At 49.3% G+C, this 21045-nt stretch overlaps 2 protein-coding genes across 2 annotated transcripts; one reads left to right on the top strand and one right to left on the bottom strand.

Annotated features, from left to right (window-relative positions):
* Positions 1–296: 296 nt before the first annotated feature.
* On the top strand, positions 297–3949 carry MGAT2 (alpha-1,6-mannosyl-glycoprotein 2-beta-N-acetylglucosaminyltransferase). Its single transcript, XM_035140756.3, has one exon. It carries the CDS (start codon positions 1743–1745, stop codon positions 3153–3155), a length of 1413 nt encoding a protein of 470 aa, XP_034996647.2. The 5' UTR covers positions 297–1742; the 3' UTR covers positions 3156–3949.
* Positions 3950–3952: 3 nt separating this feature from the next.
* On the bottom strand, positions 3953–20826 carry DNAAF2 (dynein axonemal assembly factor 2). The gene is made up of 3 exons (XM_060269506.2): positions 18508–20826; positions 8860–9006; positions 3953–6492 (listed from the first exon to the last, which is right to left on the bottom strand). The coding sequence occupies exons 1-3, from the start codon at positions 20734–20736 to the stop codon at positions 5974–5976; spliced, it is 2895 nt and encodes a 964-aa protein (XP_060125489.2). The 5' UTR covers positions 20737–20826; the 3' UTR covers positions 3953–5973.
* Positions 20827–21045: the final 219 nt, after the last annotated feature.

Raw genomic sequence — 21045 nt, 5'->3', positions numbered from 1 at the left:
CACGCGTGTCAGACGTGACACGCAGAGCCCTCACTGCTGGCACACACCCCATCAGCCCATTCGCGCTGTTGTTGTTGTTGTTGTCCCCCACCCCCATTTGTTCTCCCGCTCCTCCTCACGCTACAAGCTTGTCTTCGCTATTAAAACCCGGATCCTTTTTTGTTGTTGTTCCTGGTAGCCAGAGATTGGTTTTTTAAACCTTTCTGTGCTGTTTTTTCTGGCGCTCTGGCAGACGATGATTGGGTGTAACAGCGTTCATTTTTTTAACCCGTTCTATGCTGGGTTTTTTTGGCGCTTTGGCAGACTATGTCGGTGCTGCATGTTAGTTCCAGCGAAGGTATTATTCACCATTTATTTCTGTTCTCTTTCCTCCCCAAAAAGCGCAGCAGCTTTGGGGCATGCCCCCCAAAAAGCAAAGCAACTTTTGCACCCCCCCCAAAAAACCTCCAAAACGTTGGTCAGCAGCTCCCCCAAAAAAGCTCAACAACTCTGGGCACTTTGTGATAAATAAGGGGTTTTTGGTTTGGTTAGGTTAAATAATTAGTTTTTGGTTTATTAAATACACTTATATATTACAATTATACATTTTTGTTATTTAAACTATAAATATCGCGAAATTATGGTTTTTTTCTTCCTCAAAAGTGACACACCACCTGAGTTATGCTCAGTTTTTTGGCGAATTTTGACACACCAAACTCAAAAGGTTACCCATCACTGCCTTTGGACATCCCTATTTTCATCAGAGAAATGTTGGAGGGTAGGGAGCTATGCAATCCTGGAGCCAAGCAGATAAATGACTTTATAACCTTCAGAAGACATCTGAAGGAAGCCCTGTAGAGGGAAGCTGTTTAATGTTTATATATATGTTGGAAGCTGCTCAGAGTGCCTGGGGCAACCCAGTTAGATGGGCAGCTCATCATCATCATAATGAATAGGATGTCCCTATTTTCATTGGAGAAATGTTGGAGGGTAGGGAGTTATGCGACCCCCAGGCAAGGAAATACTGTACTGTACTGTAAAAAGCCCCTGAAGGCAGCCCTGTAGGGGGGAAGCTTTTTAAATGTTTAATGTTTTTATATACAGTATGTTGGAAGCTGCTTAGAGTGGCTGGGGCAACGCATTTAGATGGCAGGTTACAAATAAAATTATTATCGAATGGTTCGTCCTTCTTTTCACCGGAGAAATGTTGGAGATATTCCAGTTCCGGCTGCCTCTGCCGGGGACCAGGCCGCCCCCCACCCGGCCGGGGCTGCGCCGTCAGGCCCCCAACGCGGTGCCCCGGGCACCCGTAGCTCCGGCTCTTCCCGCTCCGCGGCGTCAGCCGGCCGGTCGCTCCGGATGCGGAAGCGGCACGTGGAGGGCGGAGAGCGGCAGGAGGAGGAGCCGGAGGCGGTGCCGTCGCTGCTGCAGCCCCGGCGGAGCGGAGCGTGGCGGCTGGTGGCGCGTCCGGGGCGGGGCGGCTGGCTGCCTGGCTGGCCGGGTCCCTCCTTCCTCCGCCCGCCCACGCCCCATCCGGCCTCGGCGCGGGGACCCGTTGGCCGCCGCCTCCTTCGCGCGCCCGGCCGAGAGAAAGAAGGCAGGCAGGCAGCCCCCTCCGGAGAGCGATGCCGCGCGCGCGGCGGAGGGCGACGTTGGCCAACCGGCCGCTCGGCTGATGCGCCCCGGAGGGAGGGCCGCGCCGGGCCCGGCTCGACGCCGCCGGTCGTGATCGAAGGGGCGGCCGCGCGGGAGACGCCGCCACCATGAGGCTCCGCATCTACAAGCGCAAAGTGCTAGCGCTGCTGCTCGCCCTGGCCGTCGCCGCGTGCGCCCTTGCGCTCTGGGGAGGCGCCGGAGAAGCCACCGGGGGAGGCAAGCGGGAGGACGATCGGGCACCGCCACCACCGCCGCCGGGAGACCAGCCCGTGGTGCCGGCCGGCAGCAGCAGCAGCAGCCTTCCCGCCCGGGCCGGGCAGCGGCTCCCCAACGCATCGTCTCCGGCTTGGCTCCCCGGGGAAGAAGCGGCCGCGTCGGCGCTGCTGGGCCCCAACCGGACGCTGCACTACCGCTCGCTGGTCTACCGGCTCAACTTCGACCAGCCCGTGCGCAACGAGGAGCGCTGGCGGGCGGCGACGTCGGAGGGCGGCGACGGCGCGGGCGCTTCCCCGGACGGCGTGGCGGTGGCGGTGGTGGTGCAGGTGCACGAGCGCGCCGAGCACCTCCGGCTGCTGCTGGCATCTTTGCGCCGCGCGCCGGGCGCCGAGCGGGTGCTGCTTGTGCTCAGCCACGACGTGTGGTCGGCCGAGCTGAACGCGCTGGCCGCGTCGGTGGACTTTTGCGCCGTGCTGCAGGTCTTCTTCCCGTTCAGCCTGCAGCTGTACCCGGGCGAGTTCCCCGGCACGGACCCGCGGGACTGCGCGCGCGACGTGGGCCAGGCAGCGGCGCTGCGCCTGGGCTGCCTCAATGCGCAGTACCCGGACGCCTTCGGCCACTACCGCGAGGCGGCCTTCGCGCAGACCAAGCACCACTGGTGGTGGAAGCTGCACTTCGTGTGGGAGCGAGTGCGCGCCCTGCGACGCCACCCGGGCCTCGTGCTCTTCCTGGAGGAGGACCACTACTTGGCGCCCGACTTCTACCACGTGCTGCAGCGCATGTGGGCCGCGCGCCAGAGGGACTGCCCTGAGTGCCAGGTGCTGTCGCTGGGCACCTACGCGCCCGTGCGGGGACCCTTCTCCGGCCGCGCCGACAAGCTGGAGCTGAAAACCTGGAAGTCCACCGAGCACAACATGGGCATGGCCTTTGGGCGGGACACCTACGAGCAGTTGATGGGCTGCGCCGAGGCCTTCTGCACCTACGACGACTACAACTGGGACTGGACTCTGCAGCACCTGACCGTCAGCTGCCTGCCGCGCTTCTGGAAGGTGCTGGTGCCCGAGATCCCCAGGGTCTTCCACACGGGCGACTGCGGCATGCACCACAAGAAGCAGTGCCAGCCCGCCGCCCAGAGTGCCAAAGTCGACGCGCTGCTCGATGCCAACCGGCAGCACCTGTTCCCCGAGACCATGGTGGTGGGCAAGAGGTACTCGCTGGCCCCGCTGAGCCCCCACGTCAAGAACGGCGGCTGGGGGGATATTCGGGACCACGAGCTCTGCAAAAGTTACCGCAGGTTGCAGTAAGCGGAGCCAGCCGTGGATAGAGCCTCGTGTGGGATCTATTATAGGCATGAGCCTGAAACCAGGGGGTTAAAATGTATTGATTGGTTTCTGCTTTAATGTGGACAGTGGTTATTACAGAGAGAGATAGGGGAAAAAAGGTGGTGTTTCTGAGGCAGAAAGGTCCTGTAGTGGAATGTTAAAAATAAACATGAATGCTACTTGTTTACTGGAAAGATATTGACAGTTTTTACCTAGGCCTTTTTATAAAGTGTTTGTGACACTTTCAAACAACCCTGAATTCCGTTTTTCTTTTGCAGTTTGGGTATCAAAGACAGTGGGTGGGGCGAGTGCCTAAGACAGGCACCCCCAAATTGCGGCCCTCCAGATGTTTTGGCCTACAATGCCCATGATCCCTAGCTATCAGGACCAGTGGTCAGGGATGATGGGAATTGTAGTCCAAAACATCTGGAGGGCCGAAGTTTGGGGATGCCTGGCCTAAGATGACCGAGGCCCCCTGTCCGCTACTCACAAGCCCCCCCCCCAGTTGTGAACTGGTCAGCGGTTTCTGAACAACCCCTCACCCTCTCTCTGCCAACCACTTATCTTATTAGAGAGAATCAGTCATTCAGTATTCCATAATCTTGTACATGCTTGCTTGAAATTTGGTACCTTAATACCTGCAAAAGCCTTCTATTTTATTTGCTATGTGCTTATGAGAAATTTGGAAGTCCATTTCTTTTCACTTAAATGTAGAAATATGCAACTTTTTTTTTAGTTCTGCCAAAATAAAAAAAAACATGTTTTTTGTAATACAAGTCTTTCAGTGATCCGAAACAATCCCTTTTAATTTTTATAGTGCCAAATTAAAAGAACAGTTTCAACATTGTAATGGCGGCACCGTGCAATGATACAAAGTAAATTAACAACATAACATTTGAAGAACTGAACTGAAAACAATGACAACCATTTACCTCCTGTTACAGAAACAATTCAGGTTCCTGCGTAGGCAGCCCAGCTTAATGAATAATTAAAAATAGGGCTGGATGAAGAAAGAAAGGAGAGCATCCAAGAGCTAAAAGCCCCAAACAATATAAAAGCAACAGCATATGGAGAAGAGATATACTAATTGAGAGCCTAGTCTACATCTGTGTTAAGAGGCTCAGTAACCTTCAAAAGCCCTTCTTGATGAAAGAGCACAGATTTAATTTAACTATGTATTGAATGCTAGAGCACAATCCCATTAGAAAATTCTCCTGCACAAGTTCTTCGTAAAGTAAAAGGGCCTTGTGCAAAAGAACTTCCCAGTGGATTGTGCCCTTCCTTGCCTCTGGAAATATGCACCACCAAAGATGAAATCCATTTATATGTCCAAAATGTAACAAAGGCCCATTTTTGTATTGTGGTGCAGTAATACAAACAGCAGCAGCAAACACAAAATGGCAAAGTCCTCTCCAAGGCATCCCTTAGATCTGCAGCAAAACGCTTTATTGGTGAATTTTAGTGTGTTCCTAGATTTTACAGGACAATCCAATTAGTGGAAGCTACTGAGTTCTGTCTAACATAATTAACTGCTGAGTGTTTTCCAGAACTTGACTTTCTGGGATGCGAATGCGTTTCTTCAGGTTACAAGAGAGGAAAGACTTCATTAGGTTAGTCTCCCCTGCTCCATTTCAATTTTGAACATGCTAATTAATGTAGACAGAACTTCTAATTTAATGGCCTGAAGAGTGCTGATGTGTTTTCAAGCAAGTCTTAACTGAGAGTGGGTTCTGGTGAAATCTGTGGGACTGAGAAGAGGGTTACAATCCTGCTTCAACTGAGCACTGTTGAGCCCCCATGCAGATCGATGGGGGGAAATTCTTCCATTTAAAATGTGCTAAGTTTTAGCTTCAAGGTACCTGCTGCATGCAGGGTATTGATGCCTTTTGTTAAAACAACAGTTGGCACAAAAAAATCTTCCTGTAAAATGCAGGCAATTTCAAAAGCATCCAGCCTAGCTATGGTAGACAAATTAAGCAGAAGTTCTAGAATGGTCTTTGAACTCTGAAAACTAGTTTGGCTTACAGGAAACAAAAGACCTGAAACACCTTTCTGCTGCAAAACGTAGAGCTGGGAATAGATCTATGTAGCTGTTTGTGGGGTGTGCTATACTGTACTCTGTCCCAATGGCAGTGGAACTGCAACGGTTGGGTACAGGCCTGTCCCTCGGGGGCATGCTTACTTTGAAATCAATTCCGTTAAAATGAATAGGATTAACTTCCTGTGAATGCAGTTTACAATCTGGCTATGACACCCCAATCCAAAATAGATTGTGCTGCATACACAACCTTTGGATAAAGGTTTTGAGTTCCCCAAAAACCAGTTTTCATGCAAGCAGTTTTCATGAACAGAGCAACTTGGGGTATTTATACTGGTTTTAGTATCCACCATGAAACCAAGCAAACTGGTTTTTGCCCAGCTGGTGCTGTTGCATTTCTATCTACCTGTTTGAAGGGTGCTTGTGGAGTGTGAAAGGGATGCCGAAAGGCAAGCCATACAAATTCACCCCAGAAAGTAATTGTGGCAGCACAAGTCGTTGTGAAATGTGAGGCTTCTGAGATGGGAGGACACTCCAAATAGTGGGTTGTTGTTGTGTTGGTAACCCCTTCCTGGAGTCCAGTCCTTTCAAATCTCCCAAATGGAAGTGAACATTTTTGAGCAGATGGGACCGGTGCTTAGTTTCCGCAAGACTTGTGGTTGGGGCTCTGCACCGTCCTTTTCCTGTGCTCTCTGGAGGAAATGCAAAAAGTAAAAACTTGAGGTTTTTCTTGCTGCAGAGCCCAGCTGGGAGCTCAGCACATTAATCCAGTTCATACAACAAGGCATTCTGAAAGGCGACTGCACAGTGCGTTGTGTGGCTGGTAATGTACTGCACACTTCCATCCCGCATGTCTGTTTCCTTTAACACAGGAGGAGCCGGCCTGCTCCTGCACTGGCCTTGGTTGTTCTGTGCTGACTCTGAATGCACACCTTCCCCCCCTCTGATTTGGCCAGGCTCCTCCCAGTTAAACTGGGCTTGTGGTGTGGACGTGGCTCTTTCCTCCTCCCTTGCAAAAGCACGTTTTGACTCCCGACACTCCCTTATCTGCTGTTTCCCAGGACTTGCCAAGCTGGGGTTGCTGGGGTCAAGCTCCAAACAATGGCCTGGTCCCCCGCCAACTTGGCCCATTGTTTCCATGGATGTAAGCAGAGCTGTTTGTGCGGGGCAGCTTTCTGCATCTGCCGAGAGTTCACTGCCATTTTCTTGTTCACCAACCTCTCCCTTGGGAGTAGCTTTTTCTTGCATTTTACAAAGCTCAAAGCCGTTCTGCTCCGGCGGCTGTGAAAAGAAAGGGGGAGAGCTGTTTGTTACAGTTGTAGGCTAAAGGTAGAGAGAAGCGTTGCTGAAAATGGTCTCAGCCACCAAACAGGAACAACCTGGGCTTCCTCCCAAACAGGTCTCCCTTATAAGTTTGTACCTTCTTGCAATGTTTCCAGTAAACAGGGCTGGAGGTTGTTGCAGGCCTGACCGTGGAACCTGACCTACAAAGCTCTGGGGCAAAGTTGCAGGAGTTCTGCCAGGTGGCTGCCCACTGTGTGCTCCTCACAGGAAGGAGGACTCTGGCTGGGTTATGCAAAATGCCTTGCGCTTGTCACAGAGCTGTAGTCACCCAATGGATCATGCACATTTCAGGGAAGGAGTCGCGGTTTCAGCCGAGGAGACTCAACGTGCATAAGTCATAAGTGGTGCACTAATTGGTTTTATTCTGATTACATGGTGTACTTGGACTTTCGACAAGGAACCTCACCAAAGACACCTCAGTAAGCTCATGGAATAATTGGAGAGGTCCTCTTGCAGATCAGGAATTGGTTACGTATCAGGAAGCAGAGAGTAGGAATAAATGGCCATTTCTCTGAATGGAGAGGTATAGAAAGTGCAGCCCCCCAATAACTGATACTGAGACCTATGCTTTTTAACTTCTTCATAAACAATCTAGTTTCCTAGCCCAGTTGCCTGGTGATGTTAAATTGTTCAGGGATAATGAAACAAAAGGAGATTGTGAAGACCAAACTGGGTGAATGGGTGGTAAAATGGCAAATGCAATTCAGTGCAAACAAGTGTAAAACAATGCATGTAGTCTAAATTAAGGCAAAGGGGTGTTGGAGCCTCAACACCTTGTTGAGGACAGCATCTAAATCCTCCAAGGACCCTACTTGCTAAGGACCCTCTTTGACAACGCCCACAAGTAGTCAATCATTGGTAGCCCAGCTCCCTATGCCAACATTCCTCCAATCGATCCTATGCAGCAGGACGGCCCACGTCCTGTGCTGCTCAAAAGACTTTAGACCAGCTCTAATTTTCACTGGCAAATAAAGCAATCCTCTAAGATACAGAATAAGGCACAAACTCTTGCGGTGGCTGGCAGAGTAGCCTGGAGATGAGCAGCAGGTGGTTGCCAACCTCAATATTCTTGGCCTTGTGCAATCTAGGACACCAAGGGGGTCTGTGCTACGGTGCCGGCTGCAAATGTTAATGGAAAAAGCTCTTCTGCTCCAGTGCAGGACTGAGAAAAATGAGAGCATAGATAAGGGAAAACACACCACGTAGATACCAACCAAGAGGTCTGGTGTAGGCTGGAATTGCCATCCAAGTGATATGAAGCTCTGGTCTCCTTTCAATAATTAAATGTAGAAAATCAAATATTGATATTCATTGCAGTTGGCAAGTTTTCAACAGCTAGCTAACAACAGGTGCCAGACCCAAGGTAAACATGCAATGCAGCCTCTGAGGCTTCAAATGGAAGCTGTAAGTTGACAACACATACAAAGTGTGAGACTCTTTTAATTTACAGTTGGGGAATCATAAACACCCACAGAGTCCGTAAGCAGAGCTGGGCTACAAATACGGATGTTTGCTCTGTCTTTCATTTCATGCAGGCAATTAAAGAGAGTGCACCTCACAACCCACCCCCAGGAGCAAAGTCCAGACTGCGGCCTTGAACTTTCAGAGTCTGATCCAAGATACAGGCTGGCTGAGGCACATGATTATTGAAATAATATTTGCAAATGCAGCATGCGGAGCCACACCACGTTTGGTCTATTTCAGCAAGAGATTACAACTCATTAGGATATACTATAGTTTTACAAACTTTAGAGTTCTTGTAATGATTCTGCAGATTAAGTTGGGGGGAGGGGAGGGGATTGCCATCCTAGAAACCCTCGTTCTGTGATGGGAATCTGACCATTTGTTACAGCAGGCTATTTGATCCTCTCCAAATGCAGTGGAACAGTGTGGTCTGTTCCAGGAGCAAGTTCATGGCCACTAGGAACACACTCTCTTGCTTATCCTAAATCTCCCTGCAATTCAAATTCAATGTTGCTTGTCCTGCATTGAGTTGAAGCCAAATTCTGGCCCATCTGCAGATTTTTGCACAAGCATGGCAATCTCATTGGGACACAGAACATGCCCAACACACACATGCCAAGATGGGGGAGCTTAATATAGTGGAGTAGCAAGTAAGTTGCCATGTTTGCTGAACATTTAATTTGAAAGTTTTCAGAATCAATGAGAACCCTTAACGCACAGGTAAAAATATCCTTACAAGCAACAAGGTGTTGGGCAAATGGAACTGGAGACAGGTAAGACAGTGACTGGTTCCAGTGTTGTTCATGGATGATAAGGCAGGCCTGCTGAACAATGCCTTACCTTTAATCTGATCTGACTTTTGCCCTCTGAGACATCCAACACTTCAATTAATGGCTGATGTTCCATCTCAGACAGGCTGGAACAGGACATCCTCGAAAGACTGTCCAGAAACTCATCCACATTGTCTTCGGTGACAAACCACTTTTCCTGTAGGGGAGAAACAAGTACAAGGATTAAACCTTCCCTTTGATTACAAAACACCAGTCCTTAAGAGCCCCAAAGCTGCCGCAATCCCCAGCTCTCTGCTTCTCTTTAAAGCTGCCATTCTTAAAAAACGGCTGAAAACCTCGATCAGAAAGTCATACGCAACCAATTGGATAAGCAACAAGAAGATGTAGATTTTATCATGGGCTGACAGACTTCGTGTTAGTCAACAAAGTGATGCTTTCCTTAGGGTATTTCTATCTCCCTTTTCAAGCAATCTACTTATGTACAGTTGCCTGATTTTCAAGCAGCTCCTTTGGCCAAGCCTTTCATGGTGAGCTGCTGCATGCTTGCAGGTGATAATGCTTTCTCCGTATGCTGGTAAATGGCACAAGGGCAAGTTGTTTTCGTTTCCTTTTTCTGTGGTTAAAGCCTTTTTGCCAAGGCCCTTCTTCCTTGTGTGCATCTGTCTGAGGGGTGCCATGGAACTCCAATGAAAGGAAACACTTTCTTGGCAGTAACACCTGAACTCTCGAATGCCCTTGCTACACAGCCTTGCTTCCCTGGCACCCGCATCAGAGTCCTTTTGGCACCAGGCTAAGGTGTTTTTGCGCACAGAAGCATTTTAACCTTGTGTAGTACATTTTAATGATTGCCCATTTTATCTGTTGTTTCATTATTGTGCTTATGCTGTGATACACCCAACTGTACACCCGTCTGAAGGTCAGGATCAAGATTCAATATATACAATAACAGGCCAGTTCTATGTTAGGCTGCATACATTTTTTAAAGGCCTTTGAGCAAGACTCCAGGTGCAAAAGTGCTGCATTACTCAACCCCAAAAGACATTCACCAATGAGAGAGAAACAGAGGCCATGCAGATTTGTCAACCTTTTTTTCTGGCAAAGCGCCATCGCCTTCCACAACTGTGCAGTGAGGAGAAATTCAACAGGTGAAGCTTTTTACACATGGGGTAAATGAACTGGGCCAGGTGACAATAAAATCTTCAGCCATTGAATTTTTGCTTGCCATACAGTTGTAAAAAAAAAAGTAGAGCAGATCCCCTTTGAGGAAATGTTGCAACATTTGGGACTTTTCAGTTTAGAGAAAAGGCAATGGCGCCCAAAGCTGTTTTCTGGATTGCAGGTACATGCATGCTTTGTCCTGGAGCCAAAAGGCCAGGGGCTGCCACTTCCTCAAACTCAGGGGATGGTTGGGAGAAGCCGCTGAAGAGCTCCAGCTAGAAGAAAACAGCAAATGGAATGGATGCCCCAAGGAGCTCCTTGGATCCGGCCTTTAAAGCTAAAGTAAACTGCCCAGGTTCACTGATGAAGGAAACTGCCCAGTAGGGAATTTCACTTTCCTTATTTGTGCCCATGTTCCCTGTCTGCACATCACTGAAAGAGATGGGTCCACATGCTGTCCTGGTTCACCTATAATGCTGAACTGTAGTTTGATAATAACAATAACAGTTTTATTATCTATACCCTGCCAATCTCCCCTGCGCTCTCCCTCCTCCAGTACAAACACGAGGAGGAAATCAGAAGTGATTGCTTCCATCTCCAGATAACCATAATGACTCATGTCCAAAGCAAGGGAAAACTGTGATGAATGTTAACTATATTTCAGAGGAACAAGCCTCCTTCAAAATGCAGTAGATTAACTATAGTTAACACTAATAATGGTCCTCAGTTTGGACAAAAAAAGTAATTACAGTTGGCTGAAAGCAGAAGCAAGACCTTCCCATTTCCTAGCGGCTTTTCCAGAGGAAAGTGAGGTGCCAGAGGCTCCCCCAGACTCATTCTCATAACCTTACATCAGGGTCACCACTGTTTCAGAGTTAACAAACCCCACACATGTGCCCTTGGAACATGTCACTCTCAAGAAACTTCATATACAGTATATTAAATTACATTTTTATTTCATAATATTTATAGGATGACTTTATGAGCAGAACTCATTCAATGTGGCTCGCAGCCTTATAAAAATACAACTTTCGACAAGAATATTATAAATAAAAAACTTCTAATAGAACCACAATGTTAAGAAAACCTGCAATAATAAATACATGTCCATCCCAGAAATAACACACAAACCCATCGGCCAATGGCAAGATGGAGTATATATCACTCATAGGTAAGTCACTGAACCCAACTGGGCATATTGAGAATATTGCACAAAACCACAATAATGCTGTATATCTAGGACTTGACACTATATGTCAGCGCTATGGCATGTTGTTCATTGGGCATTAAATAAAAACAACTAAGAAAGCACATTTTGGGTTCACAGTAGTCTTTGGAGGAATTGCCAATGGTAAGTGTGGCGATCACACAGGGACCCCTGGACATTTCACAGTCGATTGATCCCTGTGTCCCCACGGTAACTCGCTGCCACCAACCAGGTGCTTCCTGGTAATCACTGAGTCCAGTCAGGGATTTTAAAGTGAACCAAAACTTCAGTTTATTTCTGACAAGTATAACAAGCGTATGGTTTCAAAGATGGTGTTCAGTCAATAGTGTAACTTAGTTCCTATACCGGACTATACCTTCCATCCTCAAGTTCAGAATTCAACCAACCTCCTCCCAGTTCCTAGCCAGAACTGTATAGGTCAGGGGTGGCCAATTCCCAAGAGACTGTGATCTACTCACAGAGTTAAAAACTGGAAGTGATCTACCCTCTTTTGGGGGGTTCAAGTCAAAGTTGTTGAGCTTTTCTTAGGAAGAAAATCCCTGTTTTTTGGAGTTCAGGTCAAATTGCTGAGCTTTTTAAGGGAGGAGGAAAGCCCTGTTTTGGGGGGTTGCAGGGCTTTTTTTAGGGGAGCCAAAGTTGCTTAGCTTCTTTGGGGGGAGCCAGTGATCACAGATGTCCAGGGATCTACCGGTAGATCATGATCTACCTGTTGGACGTGCCAGGTATAGGTTCTTATCTGTTCCTTTCAGATGCTGACTGTCACTGACTCAGATTTACTTTCTCACACAGCAAACCAACCCACAGACTCCCCTCAGCGCAACAACCACAACTCTCTCTTCTCATCTAATCTCATCTCATCATCATCTCATTTCATCTAAATCTCAACTCCCCCCCCCCAGGGCTTGTTTTATACTCTCATTGACTCCGCCCCCTGGGTTCTCATTGGCTTTACATTTAACCCTTTCACACACATACTGGGGATGACACCACTCTCTTCATAGGCAAACGCCACAGTAAGAAATAAAGCTAACAGACCCATTTTTGCCCCTTTATCAACAATACCCAGTGCTAAGTTATTAGAATCGAAAGTTTCTCTCCAGCAGACTGCAGGCATTTTAAAAGTAGGTCATGCGCCGGATCTAAATTAAGTTAAGGTGCCTTTACGGTGAATTCAGGAAACAGGTTCAAAAGAAACTTAGATCTCAGAGCCTCTCTGCCTTTTTTCAAATCCTGCTGCAGAGGAGATCAGCTAAAGTCAGAGTCTCTATGGCAATGCAAGATGAAAGCCACAAAGGGTGGGGGGGGGGAGTCTCCTATGCAAAAGGTATTAGCAATGGCCAGAATTAAGACATCTCCAGAAAGGCTTTCAGCAGCTTAATCAAAAGGTTAATAACTTTGGTGACACAAGTTTCCTATACCAGGAAGACGGCAAATGAAACTTAAATATTAATGGCGTCTAGAAAATGATGGTGCTTTTTATCAGCAGTTAAATCAGTAACAATTTTGATGGGTAGATTTTTCTTTTCTTTTCAAAATGTATTCTCTATTCTTTATTCTAGTTTCTGTGATGCAACAAGATGGCAAAATGACTTGAAATGGCCCTGGGTTTATTTCCTCCTGTCATTCCCATTTTCGAATACCATGTTACAATAAATATTCTAATCCCAGTTCTATATTCGTTATACCCCTCTGCTTTGACAAATAATGCTTAGATAAATAGAAACTTCCGAACCAAAGGTCAACAACGGCACCAAAGCAAACATCTACAAACCACTGAAAATTAGTACGTAACAGCATGCGGGGCCTCCTTTACTTTTAGCACTGCTTGGTTTATGCCAATGTTTCAAAACACTGTTTTGCATCTTACAATGTTTTTTAACAGTTTTATGTGCTAACGGGGTGTACTTTTAGCGAGTTGTTTGTTGGCTGCTCTGAGCATTTTCAAACAGAAAGGCAGGATGAAAAGAGCTTTGAAATAAATTGAACAAATAAAATCTGGTGACAAATGTGGAAATGTGGACTTAATTTAATCAGATATTTATAAAGGATAGGAAATGGAAGAACTGACTAATTTGCTCCACAGTAGGGAGGAAACTAGCTAGACCGGGGGTCAGCAAACTTTTTCAGCGGGGGGTTGGTCCAATGTCCCTCAGACCTTGTGGGGGCCAAACTATATTTTTTTGGGGGGATGAACAAATTCCCATGCCCCACAAATAACCCAGAGATACATTTTAAATAAAAGCACACATTCTATTCATGTAAAAACACGCTGATTCCCGGGCCGTTCGCGGGCCGGATTGAGAAGGCGATTGGGCCAGATCCGGCCCCCGGGCCTTAGTTTGCCTACCCATGAGCTAGACCAGGGGTTCCCAACAAAATTTTCTCGAGGACCCCTCATCGAGCCGCTATTGTGACAAGGACCCCCTAATTAATTCTGCGAAAAACAACACTTTGTTTACAAACACTACTGTTTTGCAAAGAGGCAGCGTGCGCCAGGGAGGAGGGAGGGGAATGGAGAAGACAGGGTACCTGCGCAGTAGTGCACAAATGAAGCCGACGCACGCAAAGCATCTTGGGGAGGTGAGCGTTAGTAGAATGCGCGTGCTGCCTCTTTGCAAAACAGTAGTGTTTGTAAAGTGCCACCTAATGGCATACAGCAGAACTACTGCCTCTATCTAATTCTAGTTTTGCGCTAGACTCTGCTCATGCAGGAAGCGGCCAAAACAAAAAATCTGTTATCATACGAAATATATTTAATATATTTTTTATTCTAATAGCATCTTGCGGACCCCTCTGGCATAGCTCGCGGACCCCTGGGGGTCTGCAGACCACCTGTTGGGAACCACTGAGCTAGACCAATACAGTGGTACCTCAGGTTAAGAACTCAATTTGTTCCGGAGGTCCGTTCTTAACCTGAAACTGCTCTTAACCTGAAGCACCATTTTAGCTAATGAGGCCTCCTGCTGCCGCCGCGCCACCGGAGCACGATTTCTGTTCTCATCCTGAAGCAAAGTTCTTAAACTGAGGTACTACCGTGTTTCCCCCTTTTTAAGACACCGTCTTATAACCTTTTTTCGTCAACAAAAACACAGGGTGTCTTATTTTCAGGGGATGTCTTTTTTTTTTATTAGATTTTTAATACCTTACGGTCTCCTCGGCCGGGCCAGGCTGCTGGCTCAGGGCGCTGCTGGACTCTCTGAGCACTCGGCGCTGCAGCAGCTGCTGGTTCTGGGCGCCAAGGCAGCAGGCCTCCTCAGCCAAGCCAGGAAGAGGCGAGGCCGCTGGCTCGGGCGCTCCACGCGCTTGCCACTACAGCAGCAGCCGGCGTGCTGGGTCCCGCTGGCTGGCTGGGGTGCTCGGCGGTCTCGCTCACGGCAAGGAGGTATGTCTTCTTTTCGGGATATGTCTTATATTTCGCAAATGCTTAAAAATCCTGCCATGGCTTATTTTATGACTATGTTTTTTAAAAAGGGAAAACACGGTATTTCTGGGTGAGCAGAGTTTGTAACCTGAAGCGTTTGTAACCTGAGGTACCACTGTATGTTTATTTTGGGGAAAGGGCATGGCATTCAGAGAGGGGTGTTTTTTGCTTTGTGATTGTCTAAGAGTTGCTCCTTGTTACACTAATTTGCTATAGAAAAAGAAGAGGCTAAAAGAACTGCTTTATACAGGTCTGCGTGAAACCTTTATGAGTTGTGCATGATTGCCCCATCCCAGTGTTGCTAAAGAGAGAGCTGTCCGTTTATTTCTCCTCTCTGCTTCCTGTTCCTTAACCATTTACTTACTTTCAAGAGGACCTCTCCTCTGATCTCACGACAGCTAAGCTTAAAAAGGAGTTTAATGCTACTGTCCATCTGAAGTATTGACTAGCCTAGAGCAAAGCTAGCACCAAATACTTCCATCCTAGCAACACACTGTAGATCCATTCAGATTACTAAAGCTGATTTGGGAAACTGGGCATTAAAATGGAATTAACACTGTGGGTGTAGTTTTATGGGGAAAGTATGTATTATTAACTAAGGGGGATTTATTACTTACACCCTGGCTTCCAAATGGCTTGGAACCCATCTGTCTAATACAGCATTGCTGAATTACAAATAGATGGAAGGAACATCTTTTTTTAATCAATCTGAATATCTTTTAGCTGGCATTCTAGAAGTTTGGTTCGCATAAGATCCTGGATGGTTCAGTTGGTTACAGTCTGGTGCTGATAATGTCAAGATTGCAAGTTTGCTTCTCCGTATGGGACAGCTGCATATTCTTGCATTGCAGGGGGTTGGACAAGATGGCCCTCAGGGTCCCTTCCACCACTTCAAGTCTATGATTCTATGGTTGTACCCTGACGTGTGAGCCTCCTTCAGTTCCAGTTTGAAGAGTAAACACACAGGAATTCCTCCCAGGTGAAGAAGAGTGAGATACAGTCTCTGGTCTGTCAGTGCCACCATGTGTAAGTGAAAAGGAATCCTGCTTTAAAACATTTATGTAGGTTGCCTTCTTCTCACAGCACTAAAAACCAAGCCCTGCTTCTTGGGGGAAACATACAGAGCAAGGAACTTCACTGTCTATCTGCAGACAACGAGAGCAACCATTTCCCCCCTCTGAAAAGCAAACCGTGTTTCACCATGGCAACCCCCTTAAACGTCCATGTGCCAAAACCAATTCTAGCTGACATTTCTCCACTCATTTGGAAAACATCAAAAACTGGCAATTTTCCTCTGTTGCCAGCAAAGCATGAAACTAACTGCTCAGTTTTGGAAAGGAAAAACTAGTCAAACATGTAATCTGTCAAACTAGTCAAACATCTAATCAGAAACAAAGGATCCCAGAAGAACCCTCGCCCCACGGAAAAATACCAAGGCATGGGGAAACCCAAAAGATTTCACAGTAACATGTGCGCCATTTTAGAACATGCAAGATACAAGTAAATGAGTATAAAACTATTTATGTGCTTATTACTAATGGTATCAGCTTGGAAATTCTGGAAACCACAACTGTATGTTACTCACAAAACTGTGGTGTAAGAGAAGGGTCGTTTTTCTTTTCTGTGGATTATATTTTACATAAAGTTTTTCATGTAGATTAGCACAAACTTTTATTTTAGTCTGTATTTCTTAGCTTATGTGCAGTCATTGTATCATACAGTAATGCAGGGGGCAGCAAATTACAAGAGCAGGCACAGGCAAAAATCACAATGCAGGAGAAACCGTGAAGCCAGCCAGTGGCGCTACCTAACTTCATCTTTATTTCAGACATTGTCATACATTGGTATATTGTGATGTTGGAAACCAGGTATCGCCCAGCCCTGGCTTATACACTCTGCCTCCACAGTCATGGGGACATTTGAAGCTTCCGCTTCCATTTTCTATTCACCACAGTTTAGTGTTTTGTCCAAACAATGTAATTAATATTATTTATGGTTTACTCCAGGCATCCCCAAACGTCGGCCCTCCAGATGTTTTGGACTACAATTCCCATCATCCCTGACCACTGGTCCTCTTAGCTAGGGATCATGGGAGTTGTAGGCCAAAACATCTGGAGGGCCGACGTTTGGGGATGCCTGGTTTACTGAAACAATTCTGATTCATAAACCATGTTTTGAACTTGGTTTGTTTTATTAAACCAGACATCATCAACCTTTTTAAGCCTGTTGTGAGCACCAAATACAAACAGCAACCAAGGACAGAGCTCAATCTATCCTACTGATTAGCACAAGAGAATGCTTCTTTCAAGTTTAATTTCAGTAGGGGGAGGAGACCCTGTAGGCACAAGGGAAGGTCTCTGTGGGTGCTGGTGAACATAAGAGGACCCTCCTGGATCAGGCCAATGATCCATGTAGTCCACCTTCCTGTTCCCACAGTGTTCAACCAGATGCATATGAGAAGCCTGAAATCAGTTAATACAGTATATCAGTTTCTTGTAGGGCAGTAGTTCCCAATTGGGGGTCTACATAACCCACCTGGGAGGGGGGGGATCCTGTGGCACCATTCACATAAAAAAAACCTACCATAGAAATATCAAAATTTTCAGAAGTAGGAGCTCCATGGCTTGCCTTTTGAAAAACAGGGGGGCTGCAGTACTAAGCTAATTGAGAACCACTGTTGTGGGGAGTAGAATCCCTTCCCTTCTTGATTCATACACATATCAACACATGATTAGCACAAGAATTATGGAATAGAGAGACAACAATCCAGACTAATTTCCCCAAGAGTCATTCTAATACTGAGCAGTTGCTCCAAACTATGCATTAAATAATTAGTGTTATTAATTCTTTCTTGCAAGGGTTGGCTTTCATTTTGACTACAGTGGTACCTCGGTTTATGAACACAATTGGTTCCGGAAGTCTGTTCATAAATCCTAAGAATGGAAGAAGAACCTTGCTGGATCAGGTAAAAGACTCACGAGTCCAGCATCCTGCTGTCCACAGTGGTCAACAAGATGCCTCAGGGAAGCCCAGCAGCAAAACATGAGCACAAGAGCACTCCTTATCACTGCCTTGGCAGCGGGCATAAGAAATACAGTAGCCTTATACTGTACTCCACATATTTGTCTAGTCTCCTTTTAATGCTATCCAAATTGTTGGCCATCAATACATCTTGTGGGAGCAAATTCCATTGTTTAACTATGCACTGTGTGAATTATGGTGCTGGAGGAGACTCTTGAGAGTCCCATGGACTGCAAGAAGATCAAACCTATCCATTCTGAAGGAAATCAGCCCTGAGTGCTCACTGGAAGGACAGATCCTGAAGCTGAGGCTCCAATACTTTGGCCACCTCATGAGAAGAGAAGGATCCTTGGAAAAGACCCTGATGTTGGGAAAGATTGAGGGCACTAGGAGAAGGGGACGAGAGAGGGCGAGATGGTTGGACATTGTTCTCGAAGCTACGAACATGAGTTTGACCAAACTGCGGGAGGCAGTGCAAGACAGGAGTGCCTGGCGTGCTATGGTCCATGGGGTCACAAAGAGTCGGACACGACTAAACGACTAAACAACAGCAAGTGTGAACCCCGAGACCTTTCTGTTGCTCACACATTTAACAAGGAGCCTAGTGGGGAAAGTGTTGGAGACCCACATTCAAATCCTGCTCAGCCATGAGGGTCACTGGTGATGTGGGGCCTATCACATTATTAGTCTCAGCATAACTTACCGGTTCTTCAAAGTGTAGTTGCAAGAATAAATTTATGGGATAACAAGTGAGTGCGCAATGCCCCAAGTAGAAGAAGAGCAGATTAAAAATGAAATAAGGGCCTCAAAAATAAACCCTTGATTCTGCTACACCCTGAGGGTGAGAGTGATATGAAATATAGTTTTACCTGCAATGAATCACCATTTGGGCCGAAATACATCTTCCTCCAAAGTCCAGCGGTCTCGAGAGACTTGGTGAGGGCAATAACAGCATTATCGAGGGACACATCAAGTCCAAACTCAGGGGGACTCAGTCTGTTTTCTAGAGGAAACTGCAAGAGCAATGTATAAGAAGCAAAGTCTTTGCTGGCAAAGCTAACTCTGTAGCAATTTGTTCCAACTTCCCCCTTGAGGCTCTGGGGAACAATGCCTGGCACCTGCAAGATCAGTCTCAATGAGTTTTCATCCTGAGTGCATTGGAAAGGGGGACACCGGGCAGCTGTGCTTGCAGGGGGCACAGGAGAGTCAAGGCAGCTAGTAGGGCTTTTGGCAGAATCTGGATCAACGGTGGGGCCCTCAGTGGGCTGCAGAGGAGAACCTGAGGTTATGTTTGCAGGACACGGAGAGGCAGGTGCAGAAATCTGCACGATGCTAGTGGTACTGGGGCACACTGGTGGCACAGGAATCTCACTTCTTGTCGAGGGCATCGGATCCTCATCTACATTAGAGCAGTCCAGACCCGACAGGGTTGCCACAGAATGGTCCAGGCCGTCACAGCGGGACACAGGTGGAGGAGCCACGATGCCACTGGGGCTCGGCGAGGGCACCACGTCGCTGGTGACATGGGTGCTTTCGTTCAGATCCATGTCGGCGCAGAGGAGCCCCTGACTTACTCCTGCAACAGGGCCGGGTAGCTCCGAAGTGCTGCCCACGCACGGATCTTCACGCGGCGCAGTAGGCAAACCCACGGCGCCGATGCTGCCGCCAACGCCGGCGCACGTCGGGACCGTCCGGCGCGTGTCCTCGCCGCGCGCGGAAGCCGCCGGGTCGCTTTCCGCGGGAGCCTCCGGGTCGCTGGCACAGGGGATCCGAGGACCGTCGGAATCGTTCTTACCCGGACACGTGGAGGAGTCGGGCTCGGGAGCGGCCGGAGCTCTTTCCGCAGCGCACACCGGCCTCGCCTCCACGTGGGCGGCGAGGGACGTTTGCTTCGTGTTGTTCGTGGCTTGGATCGGGGCGCAGCTTTCGGATACCGGTGGCGGCTCCTCCTCTTCCTCCCTTTCTTCTTCTTCTTCCTCCTCCTCCTCCTCCTGGCGGCCTTGCTCGCTGCAGTTGGGGCTCCCCTGCTCGGTGTTGGCCGGCGGCAGGACGGGCAGCACGACCACCAGCTGCCTTTTGGCCTTGTTGAAGGTGGCCTTGCCGGCGGCCTCGTCCACGGCGTAGGGCAGCGGCAGGCGCAGGCTGTAGGCGGCCGGGCGCCGCGACTCGAGCTGCAGCTCCCGCCCGCGGACCTCGAGCTGCGCCTGGGCGGCCGAGCTGAGGCAGGGCAGCTCCACCGTCACCACCAGCTCGCGAGGGACCGGGCTGGGCGCCGAGTCGCGGCTGCAGCGGTAGTCCTGCAGGTCGACGTACGAGCGCTGCCGGAGGGTCCAGCGCGGCGTGGTGGCCTCCGGGACCGGCTCGGGCGTCGGCCGCGGGGGCTCGGCTTGGCGAGGCGGGTAGGCGTAGGGCGTGGGGAAGGGCGGCAGCGGCGACGAGCAGCTCTCTTCTTCTTCCTCTCCGCTTCCCGTGGCCGGGGCGCCCCCGGGCAGCGGCGTCCGGAGCAGCGTGGCCTGCGGGACTCCCTTGTACTTGGTGCCCCGCAGCGGCACGGCGTTGGCGCGGTCCAGGCCGGGCGAGAAGTGGCTCTCCACCGCCTCCAGGGCCGTGTCGCTCACCAGGCGGCGGAAGCGGGCCGAGCGGGCGGCCAGGCGGAGCGCGTCCGGGTGGAAGAGCACGTCGTAGACCAGGCGGGGCGGCCCTCGCGGCTCCCCGGGCCGGCGCCGGCTGCCCAGCTCCTCCCGGGCCGGCGCCAGGCAGTGCGGCAGCGACCAGCGGCTCCCGCCGGGCTCCGGCCGCGACTCGGGCCTCGCCACCAGCCCGTTGCCGCACACGTTGACGTAGCAGCGGCGGGAGCCGGCCTGGCTGGTCCGCAGCACCCAGCCGGGCTCCGGGTGCAGGAAGCGCGCCTCGACGCCCCGCTGCCGCTCCAGGGCCGACACCTCCGCCTCGTACACGGCCCGCTGCGCCGGGTCGCTCAGCTCGGCCGCGTAGTCGGCGAACAGCTTGCGGAAGCCCTCGTCCTGGAAGGCCTTGGTCAGCCGCTCCACCTCGTCCCCCGTCAGCTCCAGGTCTTCCAGGCTCGAGCGGCCCGCCATGCCTACCCTCGGAAAGCGACCGGGGAAGGAGGATGAAGCGCGGCCGCCGACCCGCACGGCCGTTGCTATAGAAGCGACCCTAACAAGATGGCGGCGGCGGCGGCGCGGACCGTCGCCATGGAGACGGAGGCCGGCAAAATGGCGGCGGGGATGGCGGAGGCCGCCGTTGCTATAGAGACGACCCCGGCAAAATGGCGGTGGCTAGGCCCGTCGCCATGGAGACGACGGAAAATAAAATAGGAGGCTGCAGTCGCTGTAGGTATTTTCACACCGCCCCATGAAATATTTGGGGGTGACGCACACCCCGCA

Source organism: Zootoca vivipara, chromosome 1 (assembly GCF_965207765.1).
Source record: "Zootoca vivipara chromosome 1, rZooViv2.hap1.1, whole genome shotgun sequence".
Lineage (NCBI taxonomy): Eukaryota > Metazoa > Chordata > Lepidosauria > Squamata > Lacertidae > Zootoca > Zootoca vivipara.
The sequence above is the reverse complement of the archived record's forward strand: the minus strand, read 5'-3'. Positions and strand labels throughout refer to the sequence as shown.